Here is an 18533-nt window from a genome sequence, read left to right on the forward strand (position 1 = left end):
TCTCAGAACACTGACCCAACCAGAAAGGGCACTGGAAGGCATGGGAAAAAGACTTAACAACCCAGTTATTCTCAGAAGAATGGGAAAAATATATGCTAACATACACAAAGGCACCATTAACGTGTCAACACAGGAAAACAGGTACAAAATCCAATCACTCTGGTATCGCACGCCTTCAAAACTACATAAATTTAAATCCACAATTCCAGATACATGCTGGAGATGCTTAGAGGACAGAGGCACTCTTTTACACATCTGGTGGACATGCCCACATATTCAAGATTACTGGAAAGAGGTCCATTGTATCACAACACAAGTCATGACCCTCAACCTAACTCTAACCCCGACCCAGTTCCTACTACATCACACCCACTTACCTCATGCACTGTACCATAAATCATTGGCGATGCATATGATCAATGTCGCCAAACAGTGCCTACCTGTACACTGTAAAACTCAGACCTGCCCAACGAACAAGGAATGGCTTGGTAGAATTGCAAGAGCAGCTGAGATTGAGGAACTTATCCAAAGTGCGAGAGACACCCCGGGAAAATTTGATTCAAAGTGGGCCTGCTGGTCTCACTTTTGCACAACCCCTGAATGCACTCAGTTATCCTCCCAAACGTTAGACAGATAACCATGAGATTGGTCTAGAAACTGACCCAAGATTTACATACTTCACACCTAGAAACTTTATATGTAGCATCCGTTATCATATCCCAGGAGACACTACCCTGTAACGAAGCTCGAAAACCACATGAATGATCCTTTCATCCAAATAAATACATAAACGCTACCCTTGGGGAGGGAGGGAAGCAAAGGTCGGCTAAACCATCAGCACAGATACACACCATCATCCTCCCATCTCCACTTGCTACATCCCCAGTTGACCCCCATACCCCTCTGCATTCCTCTACCCCTCCCTGTTCTTTTTTCCACGATCATCCCCCTAGCCTAACCATATCTCCCTCCCCCTTTTTTTTTCTTCTTCACCTTAATCATAATGCCCCAGGTATCATCAAACGACTGTTGACATATAACCCCTATCTCTCGACAGAAGCTCCTGCAATTTCCTACACTTAGACTATCATGAGATAATGCCATGCTTTCCCAGTATGAGAGTCACGGCTGGACATGGCGTACCAACTAAAGGTACCCTACACCTGGCGATTACATACAGCGGCTAGCCAGGCCGCAGCAGGGCCTGACTCACCATGCACCAGAAAGCCTGCCCTAGACATATAATCCAGGATAGTTCGAGCAGGATACGCTCCTCCACATTTCAAGAGACTCTCCCTTACGTGGTTCGGATTGAGAGAAGACTGTTCATTCAAGACCTGGCTGGACTTGCAAAAGAAAGCTCAGTTGTTGTTCATAGTCATGTAAAGTTGTGGCAAATTGTACAGCATACCATGTAACATGTCACTCTGTTTGATTTTACCAATAAAAAAATCTGGAAAAAAAATATGTTCTAATATACTTTTCGTAGTCAAAATCATAGATACTGGTTGACGTGTTTCACCGATGGCTTCCTCAGAACCAGGTAAATATGACTAAAGAACCTAGAAGGACCAAAAATGGCAGAGCAGAGGTATATAAGTCAAATCATTCAAGTATAGATTCTAAATATTACACTATATGTACATTATCAATAAATATTCCATCATAATTTTACTAAGAATCAGACTCACATACATATAGCCTAAGTCAGGCCAGCCTAGAAAGGAGGCCCGTACTCTGGAGGAGGTGTATCACCCTTAGATAGAATTTAGGGGGAAAGTGGATGGTGCCTGTACAGCTCCAAAATCCGGGAGTAGCATTCAACAAGATATATCTGTCAAAATAACGATCTAATTAAAATATCCGTTATGGTATTCAATCTCCTAAACAATAATCAAACCCCCCAAACATCATAGGCTAGAGATACTTACAGCCGCCAGACCAAGATGTACCCTCAAGTTAAATATAAATGCGCATAAGAAGAGAAGGCTCAGGCAGCAACCTGGAAGTTCCGGAAAAAGCACCAAATTAGTAATAATATAAAAAATTATAAATAGTACACATCCAACGGGGCATGGGAGCTATATCAAATACTCCCATGTCCACCTATAAGACAGCCAAATATAATATACAAAAAAAATACCTATTATTGGCAACTAGAGGGCCTCTCTTCAAATAAAACCGTAAGATCACCAGCAGCTAGTATTCCCACACACTCAGCCCATAGATCAAGTCCAGACTAGTAGAGGTTCAATGTTCTCCTAAAGAAATATACACCACGGTGACTAAACAAAAAAAAAATATTTATTCATACCCAATGTCCAGAAAGACAACCCTAACAAAGCTTAGAATACCCAATGCAAAGACACCATGCAGAGCAAACAATCACAAGCTCCCTACCTTCAAAGCAACCATCCATCAAATGAGTACACCACCCACAAGGTCTGGCCCCATATCTGCTGTTTATAAAAGCCCGCCAGACGTGTGCATTGGAACAATTGTCAACAGGTGATACAGAATTAACACTATAGTGACCGCTATGTGCACATCTGTGCGTATGGCGCCTAAATAATGCGTCCTTGCACATAGATAGCAGCCATGTGCATTGGCACATAAAGAGTGCATCCTCACGCACAAATAATGGGTCATTACATCCGTCTTTACCGAAACAACGGCACATACTTAGTGCGTCACGGAGCACAAGAGACACCTCAATATCTGTGCCAATTGAGTGGCGAAAATCAACGCCCCGCCAAATAGTACTACATAATGCCGCATGCGCCAAACGCAACAGAGATGCACAGCCACACATAAACTGCAAATCCAATAACAGCAGTCGGCAACACACAACCACTGTATCCTCACGCATAAGAGACACATCAACATGTGCACCAACGCCATGGCGGGAACCGTGCAAGCACCAAACAACAACCCACATCTGCTCATGTGCCCAACGCAGCAACAATGTCATCCACATGCCAACAGCATTACCAATGATGATAATCACCTTTCCAAAAACACCAATCGAGCCCAAAACAGACCCCAACATATTAATGCCAACAGCATTGGCTCACAAAAACTGCCGGTGCCATGATAGTCACCAAATATCCAAATATTTAAGTGCCAGCCAGCAACACCACCGTTCGCTCATAAAAATGCCAATCGCATGTGAACGACTACCGATAAAACAATAGGTAAACATTGACTGATAAATCCCATTGTACAAACGCTACCTAAAATAGGGAGGTATGGAGATCCCATCAACGCCACCACCGCAACACCACCCCCAAGGTTGAAAGGGAGACAACAACTGCTGTCCTCCAATCCCTGATGCTATCCAAGCCTGTATATTTCTTGTTACCATCATGTAATAATTTGAGTTATTACTGTATTAATAACTATATTTCAATAATTCATATTGATGAGGAAAGTTCCAAGAAAATCCGTTCAGTTCATGTGTAAAAACTCCAAAATTGATTTAATAATAAAAATAGAAAATTATTATAAAAACAATGTCAGAATGTAGAATATAAAAATAGCATCAATATGTTTCTTATTCTTGAAATGAAGATTGTATAAATGTATCTTTGTGTGTGTGTGTAAGAAGATGTGTCCTTCAATGTCTCATCGTGTCTGCTGGAGTGAAAGTCTGCCCAAAACTCTGTTACAAGCTTTTTTCTAAAATCAGCCCATGAAAACAGCCCCACCTTCATAAAAAAAACGCTGGATTAAGGTTCCTCTGGGCTACATTTGTTCTATAGAAACCGCAGGCTTTCAATGAGCAATACCCCCCACCTTTCTAAAAAGGAGGGTGTCACGCATTCTAAGGATATTGAAAAACAAAACCCTTTGACTAATACATTATACAAGTTTCCTATCTTCTAAACCGAATATTTCATATATCAGTAAATAGATTATATATATTTAAAACGTAATGCACTTAATAATCCTAATCAATAAATACTGTAATATGAATAAATTATGATCTTTTAACTAAAACTGAAAACTTTAACAACTAAATAAATATGAGACTTTTCATCTCATGAGGTGGGGGAGGTGAGAGGTCAACTTACTCTTAATTACTGCAATATGGGAGTTCTACATAGAACTGCTTATAAAGCTTATAACAGCATAAACTTTTATGAGTATAAAAACCTTATATAATTTCACCTCTTTTCATACATAGAATATATATATATATATATATATGCAAGTCAATTATTCTCAAAGACCCAATCCATTCATTCATTTGCTAATATTTGTTAATAGATGAATGTTCTAACATTTCCCTCTCAAGATGATTGAGTAATCATTTTAAATTTCTTATCTAAATCCATTTATACCTCAAATGCATCACATTTGTATTGACACATACTCAAAATCGTAAGATAATAAACTTGAATACATTTCAATTTGATTCTATATAAGGACAAGTAAATTCATATTCCATAAAATTATTTTTTAACCTTATCATTTTATTTTTATTTTACCAAATAAATCAATCCCCTTAATTTCATAATCCATAAATGTAACATTGTTGTACAATACTTTGAAATATAGATATCACTTCAGAAATTAGTTTCATATTTTCCCTCCAAATTATGTTTAGCATAAATCTATAATCCATAAAACCTTTCAAATAACCTTGTCAAAATGAAACATAAAATATGTTCTTAACTTCAATTTGTTCATATATGTGAGATGAATTTAAAAATAATTACATATTACAATGTAAAGTTTACTCCTATCTTGTTTATGTACTTTTAAGAAAAATGTACTCTGTCTTAATTAACACCAGATGTTCCCTCTAACTAGAATGACTCTATTGAAAGAATGTTTAACCCTTTCAACTCTGAAAGTACTCTACATGTGTTTATAAAAATTGATGTGTAAAAAATTATCTCATCTTGATATGATGCACATATCTCGTCACATAAAAAAAGTTTATATATAAAAACTGCAATATCTGATGGATAAATTATTTTATCAGTAGTCAAAAATCAAATGTCCATTGTTTTTAGAATTTCCTCTCTTATCAGAGGTTCTCTTGAGAGTTTTTCTTCTTCATCTTCCTACACTCTGTAAAGTTGGAAAAACTTTATTGAACTTTAAAACAACAACAATAATTATAATGAATGAATCTCTTCTGTCAATTCTTCTCCCAGAACTGATATTCTTAAACTTCAAGAATTTGTTTTCATCTGGAAGGTCTAGAAATATAAAAGGTCTTTCTTTTGGTGACTTACAAGTCAGATCCTAAAAAATAATGTTAACGGGTTAACTTTATCTTCATATTGCTGCAAAAACTCTTTGGAACAATTTACTTTTAATTGATATAATGCCTTGTAAGATGTTGGAATTGGAATAGCAGAAATGTTTCTAACTTTTTCCTGTGATAACTTTTTCTGTCCATGACTAATTTGCATATGTTATCTTTCATTAACTGAACTGACTCTGTGTTCAGTTTCAGCCCGGCTGTAACTGAGTAAATAACTCCATTAACAGAGTGACAAGTTCCTCTGTATTTTGTGTAGACAGCAACATTTTGTCCACATGCTGGAAAATACATTTTGGTCTAGAAAATTTAGATAAAACGTTCTCAAGCACTCGCGCACTAAACCGTCACTAATTTCCAGCTCTGGAATTATTCTAGTGAAGGCATACATTTTTTTTAATAAAACTGAAGGCAAGTTTATAATGACAGCTGTTCGTTAGCGGTACTGAAAAATGACTATTAGAGATTTCCAGTACTGAAAATACTTTGGCCTTGGCATCCATTTGTGACATTAAATTTAAATTAGGAACAATAGATTTGTTATTTGTAATGCATTTATTCAGTGATCTTAAATCAACAGATAAAGAATACCAATCATCAGCATTCGTGATAGGCCAAATACAATTATTTACCATTGATTGTGCCTTATTCCTTGTTGTAAAAATGAAACTGAAACTGGACCTATTGATTCTTGTGGCAACTTATTTTGAATTTGGGGCGGGATTGGGTCTTTTCCCTCAATTTCTATTTCAATAACTTTAACCAAACCTGTATCCATTTTGGTCTGACTCCAAAGACTTTTATGTGCTTTAACCGATTGTTCCAATTGGTTCCTGTATGTGGCCACTTACAATCTGAAGATATGTCAGCGACTGCTGTACAAATACTTCCAACATTACTGTACATTGAGGAATCTATTAACATAGATTTGGACCTAGATGAATTTTCCATATAGTAGAATTATTTAACCACATGCCGACCAGGCCATAGCCAAAAGACGGCTATAGCATGGTTGGCTTATTCTTATTATGGACGTCCTCACAAAATCTTGCTTCTGTGCACCCCTGGGGCATGCACCCAGGAACATCCGTGATCATGGTAAACGGCTGCTGATCAAATTATGGAGCGTTCACTTGTAAACAAACCAGTGTCCCCTCATGACACCGGTTCCTCCCTCTCCTTTCTGTACCGATCGGTACAGTGTGAGGGGAGAGGGGGGAGAGATGGCAGCAATGCTGTGGGCTGGATGTGTAGTGCCCACAGTGCTGCTCGGTGACAATACTCTTCCCATATTCGGCAACACTGTGCAATTCTCTGCCAATACTCTGCCAATACAGTGCAACATTTTGCCAATACTCTGACGATACTCGCCAATACTCTGCAATATATTTTAACAGAAACAGAGAATTTTTTTTACAAAGTTTTCAGGCTTTTTTGATTTATAGCGCAAAAAAATAAAAAACCCAGCGGTGATTAAATACCTCAAAAAAAGCTCTATTTGTGTGAAAAAAGGACAAACATTTCATATTGGTACAGTGTTGCATGACTGAGTAATTGTCATTCAAAGTGTGAGAGCACCGAAAGCTGAAAATTGGTCTGGTTAGGAAGGGGGTTTAAGTGCCCAGTCGTCAAGTGGTTAAATCAATAATCCAATCTAATTTAGCCTCCTAATTGTAAACACGGAAGCACCATCATGACGTCTCTTCCCATTTACTCGGCTGCCAATGGCGCCAGTTTTAAAAAAAACATACATTATTCAGAATCACCAAAAATGACCATCTGAATACTTTGAAGTGCAAAAGAGGGATTGGAGGTCTTTTAGACCCCCAGATCCCTCCATAAAGAGTACCTGTCACCACATATTACTGTCACAAGGGATGTTTACATTCCTTGTGACAGCAATAAAAGTGATCAAAACATTTTTTTTTAAAACAATTTATTAATTTTAAAATAAATAAGAAAAACAATAAAAAAAATTAAAGCGCCCCCATCGCCGCGATCTCCCGCAACAAAGAAAACGCATACAGAACTCGCGTCCACAATTCCCACATGTGAGGTATCGCCACGATCGTAAGAGTGAGAGAAATAATTCTAGCACTAGACCTCCTCTGTAACTCTAATCTGGTAACTGGAAAAAAATTAAAATGTTACCTATCGAGATTTTTAGGTACTGTAGTTTGTTGCCATTCCACGAATGCGTGCAAATATAAAGCGAGACATGTTTGATATCTATTTACTCAGCGTAACATCATATTTCACATTATACAAAAAATTTGGGCAAACTTTACTGTTTTGTTTTTTAAAATTCATGAAAGTGTCCCTTTTCCCAAAAAGTTGCGTTTAAAACACCGCCGCACAAATACTGTGTGACATAAAATATTGCAACAATCGCCATTTTATTCTCTATATTCTCTGCTAATTATATCTATCTATCTATATACATATATATATACATATATATATATATATATATATATATATATATATATATATATATATATATATATGTTTGGAGGTTATAAGTAATTTTCTAGCAAAAAATACGGATTTTAACTTGTAAACACCAAAATGTCAAAAATAGGCTTAGTCATGAAAGGGTTAAAATGACATTTTGGAGAATCAATATTCACAGGTAATTTGTTTTTAGTTAAACTGAGTTCAGATCCTAAATCTATTAACCATTTAGTATTCTTACCATTTAATAAACCATGTAACCACGGCCTTCCACCTTCATCTATTATAAGTGATGTCACATATTTTAATGTTGGCCAGGACTTGATTGTTGGGTGGAGTGTGCGCCAAGTATCATGTAGAGCTAGTGTCACCAGTGTTTTGATAGCACGCAGTGCGTGGTAGGTAATGGATGATGTTCCCGAAGACGAGTCTATTGCCGGTGAAAGAGCCACGTTAAAGTCTCCTCCAAGTATCAGCATACCCTGAGTGAAGGAGGTGAGCTGTTGGATTGTGTCACGAAAGAATGGGACCTGCATTTTGTTTGGGGTATATATATTTGCTAAAGTGACTGTCTTGTTGTATAACTTCCCTTTCAGAAATATATAGCGAGCATTCGGGTCGATGAGATTATCCTGTACTTGTAGGGGGCAATGCTTAGATACTAGAATTGAAACGCCTTTAGTTTTGGCATTCTCATTGGTTGCATGATACACTATTGGGAAGTATGAGGAATGTAACTTGGGTATGTGGCGTGTTTTGAAGTGAGTTTCCTGAAGGAATACTACGTCCGCTTTGGCTTTTTTAAGGAGGAGTAATAATTGTGACCTATTCTCAGGGGTGTTTAGGCCCCTTGCATTAAGAGACATGACTCAGAATCTTTTTTCCTAAATCCTGATGGTGATGGAAGTAATCCATCTCTTTCATTTTCACAATTGTTTGTCATATTGATTGAACTGTCATTAACAGTCAATGTGCTGATCTGTTTGACTTCTGAGGCATAAGGCAAATCAATCAAACTATTGTTTAAAGAAGAAATAACAAATTGCTCAGAAATATGTTCTGTATTTTCTACTTTCAAAATTTTCCTTTGTGTACTATGTATGGAAATAACATTTTCTGTCTGCATGTGGCATTACACGTGGCAACTCTTTGAACGCCATTTTGCTTTCGTCTGTCTAGACTTCTGCTAACAGCATCTTCATCATGGTCCTGGCCTATAGACCGCTTAACTGGTACAAAAGATATTTTTGGTTTAAAAAAACCTTTCCGTTCTTGGTCAGCAATCTCGATAAACCGCATATCTTGTACAAAAGACTTCTGCATAGAGTCTGCATTACTATTGTTCTAAGACAACTGAATATCTTTTATTTGAATTGCACTCTGCAAATCATCTATCTGTTTAGTCAAAATTTGACAATTAGTACATAAACTATTGTCCTTAATTTTCCCTTTTGTACCAACTACATTGCTTTCAGGAACTCCTGATTTGTATCAAAAACTTTAAATTAACTTAATCAAATTAAAGTAAAGTAAATTGTGGCTTTTGTATTTTGATATTAGCCGGTAAACATTCATTTAACATGTAACACCATAATTCATCATCTTTAACAAACTTTGACAGATTTTAAAATTCTAATTTACTCTCATTCAACAATTCATCAATAAAATCCATAACTTACCAATGTAGAACGATTTCTTTCATCTAACACACGTTCCCTCTCTTGGCGGGAAAATACGTCATCAAGAAATAGAATTTTCTTGCGTGTGCGCAAACGTCTCACCAATTCTGATAATTCTTTTTCTTCCAAGTTCAATTCAATGATGCCAAAAATATGCTCTTTCCATTTCTTTAGAAGTTTGACTCAATAGTCAATGTTTGTGCTTGTATTCCCTCTCGGCAAGCAGAAGGAGAAATCATTGAAAAAAGTTCGATATTCGGACAAAATGAAACTGGCAAAGGCTCGCCACTGTAATAATTTGAGTTATTACTGTATTAATAAATATATTTCAATAATTCATATTGATGAGGAAAGTTCCAAGAAAGTCTGTTCAGTTCTCGTGTAAAAACTCAAAAACTGAATTAATAATAAAAATAGCAAAATATTACAAAAATTATGTCAAAATGTAGAATATAAAAATAGCATCAATAAGTTTCTTAATTTTGAAATAATGATTGTATAAATGTATCTGTGTGTGGTGTGTGTGTGTATATATATATATATATATATATATATATATATATATATATATATATATATATATATATGTATATATATATATATATATATATATATATATATGTATGTATATATATATATATATATATATATATATATATATATATATATATATATATATATATATATATATATATGTATATATATATATATATATATATATATATATATATATATATATATATATATATATATATATATATATATATAAAACCATCTTCTGAAATTCAAATTTAGTATATAATGATTTTGATTTAAATAGAAAAGATTTTAATAGAATATAAAAGAATAGACTAGAAAAACAATAGAACAGAACAGAATAAAGTATAATATATTCTATTCTGTTCTGTTCTATTTTTTTTCTAGTCTTTTTTATATTTTATTATAATCTTTTCTATCCAAATTTAAAATTTATTAATTAAACAATTTGAATTCAAACTGTTCGAAATTCAAATTTATTCTATTCGAAATTCAAATTTCAGAAGATGGTTTTATATTCTTTCTGTTTTATTCTATTAAATTATATATATATTTTTTTCTATTCTGTTCTAATCTTTTCTATTTGAATTAGAAATTTTGGAAGATGGTTAGTTACTTGTATACATCTATCACATCAACTTCTCATTTTGGGGCCCCGTACCTTGAGGTCACTTGGTGCTAGAAACCCCAAATTTGGAGATGTTGTAGTTCTAGTTCTACTGTGTTTGCATACCAAATTTTGGGTTTCTAGCTATAAGTGGCCCCGAGATATGTGGCCCCAAATTTGGGTCGCAAAATGTCATTCTCTGCTGCAGAAAAGTACTTGGCATATTGCCCATATCTCAGGGTCACTTAGTGCTAGGAACCCCACAACTTGTGGCAGGTGACATGGCAAGTGGACAATCCACAACTCGTGGAAGGTCACGTGGCACTTGTGGCCAGTCATGTGGCACTCGTGGCTGGTCACGTGGCACTCATGGCAGGTCACGTGGCACTCGTGGCCGGTCACGTGGCACTCGTAGCCGGTCACGTGGCACTCGTGGCAGGTGTCTTGGCAAGTGGACAATACACAACTTGTGGCAGGTGATGTGGCAAGTGGACAATACACAACTTGTGGCAGGTGACCTGGCAAGTGGACAATCCACAACTTGGTCACGTGGCAGGTTACATGGCACTTGTGGCCGGTCACGTGGCACTGGCGACCATGTCACGTGGCACTTGTGGCAGGTGTTGTGGCAAGTGGACAACCCACAACTTGGGGTTCGGGTTAGGCTTAGGGTCAGGGTTTCCCCTTGAAGAATAAGGCTTGGACTCAGTGATTGGAATAAATAAAATAATATTTTTTACTATTCTGTTCAATTGTTTTTCTATTCTATTCTTTTCTATTCTAATTCATTCTATAGGAAATTCGAATTTCGAAAGATGGTTTTATATATATATATATATATATATATATATATATATATATATATATGTATAACCATCTTCTGAAATTCTAATTTAGTATAAATTGGGTGGCACAGTGGTGTAGTGGATAGTACTGTCACCTAGCAGTAAGAATCCCAGCCATGACACTACCTGCCTGGAGTCTGCATGTTCTCTCTGTGCCTGCGTGGGTTTCCTCCAGGTACTCCAGTTTCCTCCCACACTCCAAAGACATGCTGGTAGGTTAATTGGATCCTGTCTAAATTGTCCCTAGTATGTATGAATGTGAGTTAGGGACCTTAGATTGTAAGCTCCTTGAGGGTAGGGACTGATGTGAATGTACAATGTATATGTAAAGCACTGCGTAAATTGACGGCGCTATATAAGTACCTGAAATAAATAGTATAAAAATTTGGATCAAATTTAAATAGAAAATATTAGAATAGAAAATAATAGACTAAGAATAGACTATAATAAAATATAATATATATTATTTTAGTTTCCATTGTGTTGAGTTATTTTAAAATCTATTCTTGAATTTGAATTTATACTATTCAAAATTATAATTTCAGAAGGTCATATTCTTCTATTGTATTTTATTACATTCTATTAAATTCTATTCTGTTCTTTGCTAGTCTTTGATTCTCATTCTATTGTGTTATTATTTTATATTCTATTTTACTGTATTCTTTTTTAGAAATCGATTTATATATTTTTTCAGTTTTTATTCAAATTCGATTCAAATTGTTTTCAAGTTAGAATGGACTAGAATTGTTTTCGAATTTGATTCCAATTGTTTTCATATTCAAATTCTTTTTTTCGAATTCGATTCAAATTTTGTCCGAATTCGGGTTGAAAAAAAGCCATTAAATCTAACTACTGCTATATTAGATCCATAACTCATTGGGAATCAGCTCAGAAACGACCTCTTAGGTGGTATTACACTCCTTATATTACTGCAAAATTTTCCACAGATAGCCCTAACAAATGTTGGCGTGGTTGCGGCAAAATAGGAACTTTATTACACATGATATGGGAATGCCCCAATCTCAGGAGCTTCTGGGGAAATGTATTTAACCACTTTCAGCCCGGGACCATTTTGCTGGCTTAAGACCAGAGCACTTTTTGCGATTCAGCACTGCGTCGCTTTAACTAACAATTGCGCGGTCGTGCGACATGCCTCCCAAACATAATTGGGATGCTGGATAATGTCCCACTATGTTCTCCTTCAATGTACCACTGATTAAAAAGCTTCTGAATATTGTACAAATGTATATCTAGAATTGTATTTGACAAATATTTCAATAAAAATTATATAAAAAAAAAGAAGCTACAACTTTCACACAAACCAATTAATATACATTTATTGGGATTTTTTGTTATTATCAAAGACAAGTAGCCAAAATTTATGACGAAATTATATATTTTTTTAAAATAATAATAATAGTAACAATAAAATATTTGATTTTATATATATATATTGTAAAAAAAAATGTAGAAAAGTTTTGCATAACCACGCAATTTCCAATGCTATTTAGAACGGAGTTAAGTTCAAATAAAAATGGCCTGGTCATGAAAGGGGAAAACCTTCCAGAGCTGAAGTGGTTAACAAAGTGATTTCCTATGACGGTCAGCTCCATCTAGTGACCATAATGAAGTATTTTTAATAAAAGGCTTCCATTAGTAAAAACACAACAATACCGCACTATGACCACTAGAGGGAGCCAATGGTCATAGGAAATCACTATATAAAAAAAATATGGACAACATTCACAGCTGGGTGAATTCTTCTCATATTCATTCAACAATTAAAAAAATGAGAACACTGAGTGTTTGCAAAGCTTACATCACATATCAATGAAAGGCAATGACTCCATTTTTATATTTTAATCATTTTTATTGGAAGTTCTCATATTGAACAATCAGTTACAAAATACAAAGTGTTACAAATGACAAGTGACATTGTCCATCCTTGTTTAGATAGACATATCACATTGACATGGAGGGATAAAACACAATATAAGTGGAATATTTGTGAGACAAGTCCTCCCTGTGCACGTGCCAATAATAAAGGACATCCAGGGACTCACACCCCCTTCACACACTCCCCACACATTTATCCCCCTGCTTCTTATATGATGAGATCAGCCATGCAGTATATCTGAGGTGTATATCAGGGTGTGCTTCTTCCCCACATGAGACCTGTGATGTCCAACAACATTCCTATAGAAGACATTTCCCGCACTCAAGGCATTAATACACCTCAAGGGTTGTGTGGGATCCCCGATGTACAGGAAGACAGGACTTCAGTGAGGAACATTTCCCTCACTTAGAACAGGAATATGGCTTCTCCCCATGTGAGATCTCTGATGTGTGGAAAGATTGGACTTCCTTGAAAAACATTTCCCACACTCAGCACAGGAATACGGCTTCTCCCCCGTGTGAGATCTCTGATGTGCGGAAAGATTGGGCTTCCTTGAAAAACATTTCCCACACTCAGGACAGGAATACGGCTTCTCCCCCGTGTGAGATCTCTGATGTGCGGAAAGATCGGGCTTCCTTGAAAAACATTTCCCACACTCAGGACAGGAATACGGCTTCTCCCCCGTGTGAGATCTCTGATGTGCGGAAAGATGGGGCTTCCTTGAAAAACATTTCCCACACTCAGGACAGGAATACGGCTTCTCCCCCGTGTGAGATCTCTGATGTGTGGAAAGACTGGACGTCCTTGAAAAACATTTCCCGCACTCAGGACAGGAATACGGCTTCTCCCCCGTGTGAGATCTCTGATGTGCGGAAAGATAGAACTTCCTTGAAAAACATTTCCCACACTCAGAACAGGAATGTGGCTTCTCAACCATGTGAGATCTCTGATGTCTAGAAAGATCAGACTTCCCTGAAAAACATTTCCCGCACTCAGGACAGGAATACGGCTTCTCACCCGTGTGAGATCTCTGATGTGTGGAAAGATTGGACTTCTCTGAAAAACATTTCCCACACTCAGAACAGGAATACGGCTTCTCCCCTATGTGAGATCTCTGATGTGTGGAAAGACGGGACTTGTGTGAAAAACATTTCCCGCACTCAGGACAGGAATGTGGCTTCTCCCCTGTATGAGATCTCTGATGTGTGGAAAGATGGGACTTCCTTGAAAAACATTTCCCACACTCAGAACAGGAATACGGCTTCTCCCCCGTGTGAGATCTCTGATGTAAGGAAAGATTGGACTTGTCTGAAAAACATTTCCCGCACTCAGGACAGGAATACGGCTTCTCCCCCGTGTGAGATCTCTGATGTGTGGAAAGACGGGACCTGTGTGAAAAACATTTCCCACACTCAGGACAGGAATACGGCTTCTCCCCTGTGTGAGATCTCTGATGTAAGGAAAGATTGGACTTGTCGGAAAAATATTTCCCGCACTCAGGACAGGAATACGGCTTCTCTCCTGTATGAGATCTTATATGCACAATAAGATGGGATTTATAATGGAAACACTTCCCGCACTCAGTACAGGAAAACCTCTTCTCTGTTGGAAGGACGGCCCCGTCCCGCACAGTCTGAGGTTCCTCAGGATCAGAGGAAGACGATGGTCCATCTATACTGTGTGGTGCCGGATGGACATTTGAGGTGGTCGGGTTTTCTCCTGGACTATACTGTGTGATGTCCTCATCTTCTACTTCACAGTCTGGAGACAAAGTGAGACAATCCTCTGAGGTTTTCCTCATCTCCCGTCCATCTACTAAAATAGAAATACAAAGATTATTACTAGACATCAGCTGATTGGTTCCCCTAAACCAGGACTCCGCCCACATCAGGCAGCTTTGTCTCTGAGGATCTTACAATTCCCCCCTCAAGGTAACTAGTAAATGGGTCCTCTGATCTCCTACCAGATCATTTCTTTATTCATGGACCTTAGTCAGAGAGTGAGGACACAACGAGAACTGTCTATTATAGGAGTGACAGTGATGAGGGGATTATAGGACGAGTGTCCCTTCCCCCTCTATCACTCATTGCCATCTTCCCAACACAAGAAGTCCTGAACTCCCTGATTTAGTCATGAATAACAGCGGGGCTGAGCCCCACCAGAGGTCAGAGAGTGAGGATGGGGGCAGAACAACCAAGATGAAGACTGGACTGATCCTGAAGACCCCCATCATTGGGTTATTGGCTCCTCCCTCATTATCACTTTCTATTTAAGGGTCCAAAGTTGGAGGATGTTATCACATTATTATCAATATGTAGAAGTCTGTCCTCCAATCACATCATCAGATATAAAATCAAACCACTATAATCTGATTCCACCCTGAAATGAAATAAGTAATCAGGAAGCTGCTCACATAATAACCAGATATGAGGTATAACAGAATTCCTCCAAAATATGCAGCGCTGGCCCTTTAAATCATATACAAAAAAAGCACCACAGATGAGGTCATTAGGGGCTTGATCACGGATCCAATCCCTGATGTGATGTCAGCACATTGGGCTGGGCATAACAATCTAACGTCATCACGCCCATTGCGGCTGGACCGAGCGCTGAGGAGATACACTGTGCATGTCTACCGATGTGTGTGACAGATATTTCTATGTAATAAAGTGAGAGATGTTATAGATCTATACTATGTGGAGAGTTCTTCTTGTCTCGGGGCTGAGACTATACAGCGGGGGTCAGCAACCTGTAGATCACGACCACGTGACTGGTAGATCTCGGTCTGGGCTTGCGGACCCTCCGGTGTCTCCTCTGTAGTGCCACCTCCAGTGCCATGTGGAGTGACACCAACTGCACTCCACCTATAATCCCAGCTAGTGGTCTCCAGAGTGGTGCCAGCAGCAGAAGGAAGAGATCTTCAGGTCAGTGTGAAGCAATACACCGAGCATATTAGTATAAGGCTGCTTTCACAGTGATGTGCTGCGGTTTACCCACACCGCGGGTACAGTGCAGTGTACTTGCAGCTTTCCTGGGGGTTTGCTGCACTTTTCCATAGACTTCTATTATATCCTGGGGGTTTGATGCACTTTCTGAATGCAGGAGTTTTGATACGCTTTCAGAAAATGCCCCACAACTGCAGGATAGAATAGTCTATGGCAACGTGCAGCTAATCCAGGAAAGTTGCAGATGCACTGCGTTGCACAGGTGGTGCAGATAAACTGCAGCACCTTATAGGGGACTCAGAACAGTAAGGGTTCATTTACATTTGTAGTTTGGAGGGGTGGGAAAACCCCATAGTAAAGATGTGTTTTTATCACCCCTGCCCCAACCACATCCATTTTACCTGAAGTGGCCGGGGGTGTCCACATGTCGTAGCCGCAACAGGAGTTATATGCATTGTCATGGTTGGTGGGTGTCATAGTTCATGGGTGTCATGGTTATTGGGTGTCATGGTTGGTGGGTGTCATGGTTGGTGGGAGTCATGATTGGTGGTTGGTGGGTGTCATGGTTGGTGGGTGACATGGTTGGTGGTTGGTGGGTGTCATGGTTGGTGGGTGACAGGGTTGGTGGCTGGTGGGTGTCATAGTATGCGGGTGTCACACCTACCAAGCATAACCCATTCAAGTGGATGAGGCCGCTCTGCAAGTGCCCTGCAACCTTGTGCAGTACAGAAAATAAGGGGTTAAAGCAGGCAGCATTGTTGCTTTCTCACCACCTGCTTTAACCCCTTGGACCTTACAGAAGCATGAAGTTGTGGGGCTCCTCCATGATGCCCTTATTTACTTAAATGGGTTAAAATTGGCAGGTAGTACACTGCTGCTCCTCTGAAAAGCGATCCAAGTGTGTGTTGACAGGTGGTGAGGAGGTGATATGTTGCCTCCTCACCACCTGATTTGCACCCATGATTGCGGTGCAATGCACACTATTGTGACACAGTAGTATGGCAATTAGAGGGATAACTCAGGTTTGAGGAGGTGACACTGGGCAATACTGTGCCTGGTGATCTTTGACTCATCCATGTTGTTCAGGTAGATCTCCACCTCGTTAAGGTTACCTACCTCTGCTATACAGACATATCCCTCCACCCGGCACTGCCAGCAAACAACAGAACTAGTAACCCCGGGAGAATTCCTCTGTCAGAGATCTCGCTAGATCCGGGTATGGGACAGAAGACCGAAGACACAATCCCCAGATGTCTAAGACAAGCAACACCTATAGAGAAAATCAACATTTTGCTGCCAGCTGAACCCCCCGAATCTCCATAAATCCATCCTAGATACATGAACTGTGTCTGCAGCACAGAGAAGGAAGATTATCCGAGAGAAATCCAGGAATACAGGACGGGGAACACAGCTCAGGAAAGTGACCAGGGGATTACAGGCTGATATCACCCAGCCCCCGCCCTACTCTGGACCAATCAGTGAGCAGTATGGGTGGAGGAATGGATTTGGTGTTAATGACCCACCTGTGCTGATCTCTGTAGGAGTGTCCTCCTCTATAAGTGTCCCCGTTATTCCATCCTCCTCCATAGACTGCTGATCATCCCTCACATACCTCTCTTCTTCTTCTGATTTCACCTCAAATTCTATATCGATTGGATCTCCACTCTAAATCAGGAAAATGAGAGAAAATATCATCTGTAAGATAGAAGATTTATTACTGTGACATCACAGATATAAAATCCACACATCTCCATCCATGTTCTAGATGCTCCATCCCACCAACCTTGTAATAATGGGGGATGGTGAGATCTTCCTGTGTGGAATCCCGGGAATACAGAGGATGGTGACATCTCTCTGGGGGGTTCATGTAGCTGGATGTCTCCACCATGGTGTCCTGGTACAGATCTTTGTGTTCTTTTAGGAACTTTGACTCCTCCATCACCCCATCCTCCACATCATCCTCTTCTTTTATCTCTTCTTTAATCAATTTTTCATCAACTTCAGAATCACTGAGGTTTCCACTCTGAAAATATAATAAAAATGACACCAATTATAATGTAGTAAGGTCCCGGGCCCCCTTTGGTCTAATGAGACCCTCCAGAATTAGTCACAGCTGACATCCTTCTATGCAGAGTGGGTTACGAGACATGGTGGGTGCCAAATAAAGTAGATTAATGGGCACCAGACACTTCTTCAATGCCAAGAGATTTATTGGCTCTTGAACAGAACTGTGGGAGAGAGGGTTGGGACCAGGACACCCTTAGTAGTTGCAATGTAAATTGGCAGACTCTGAG

At 38.6% G+C, this 18533-nt stretch overlaps 1 protein-coding gene across 1 annotated transcript in view; it reads right to left on the reverse strand.

Moving 5' to 3' along the window:
- Positions 1-17900, reverse strand: part of LOC143956791 (uncharacterized) — a 56903-nt gene extending 39003 nt beyond the window's left edge. The window contains exons 1-3 of the mRNA XM_077466966.1: positions 17763-17900; positions 14263-15109; positions 13798-14181 (exon numbers count right to left, since the gene is read on the reverse strand). Coding sequence (XP_077323092.1) covers positions 13798-14181; positions 14263-15109; positions 17763-17826 — 1295 coding nt within the window. The 5' untranslated portion in view covers positions 17827-17900. The remainder of the gene's footprint in view (positions 1-13797; positions 14182-14262; positions 15110-17762) is intronic.
- Positions 17901-18533: the final 633 nt, after the last annotated feature.

This window comes from Lithobates pipiens, unplaced genomic scaffold, assembly GCF_037356315.1.
Source record: "Lithobates pipiens isolate NorthernLeopardFrog02 unplaced genomic scaffold, aLitPip1_a1.2 Scaffold_41, whole genome shotgun sequence".
NCBI lineage: Eukaryota > Metazoa > Chordata > Amphibia > Anura > Ranidae > Lithobates > Lithobates pipiens.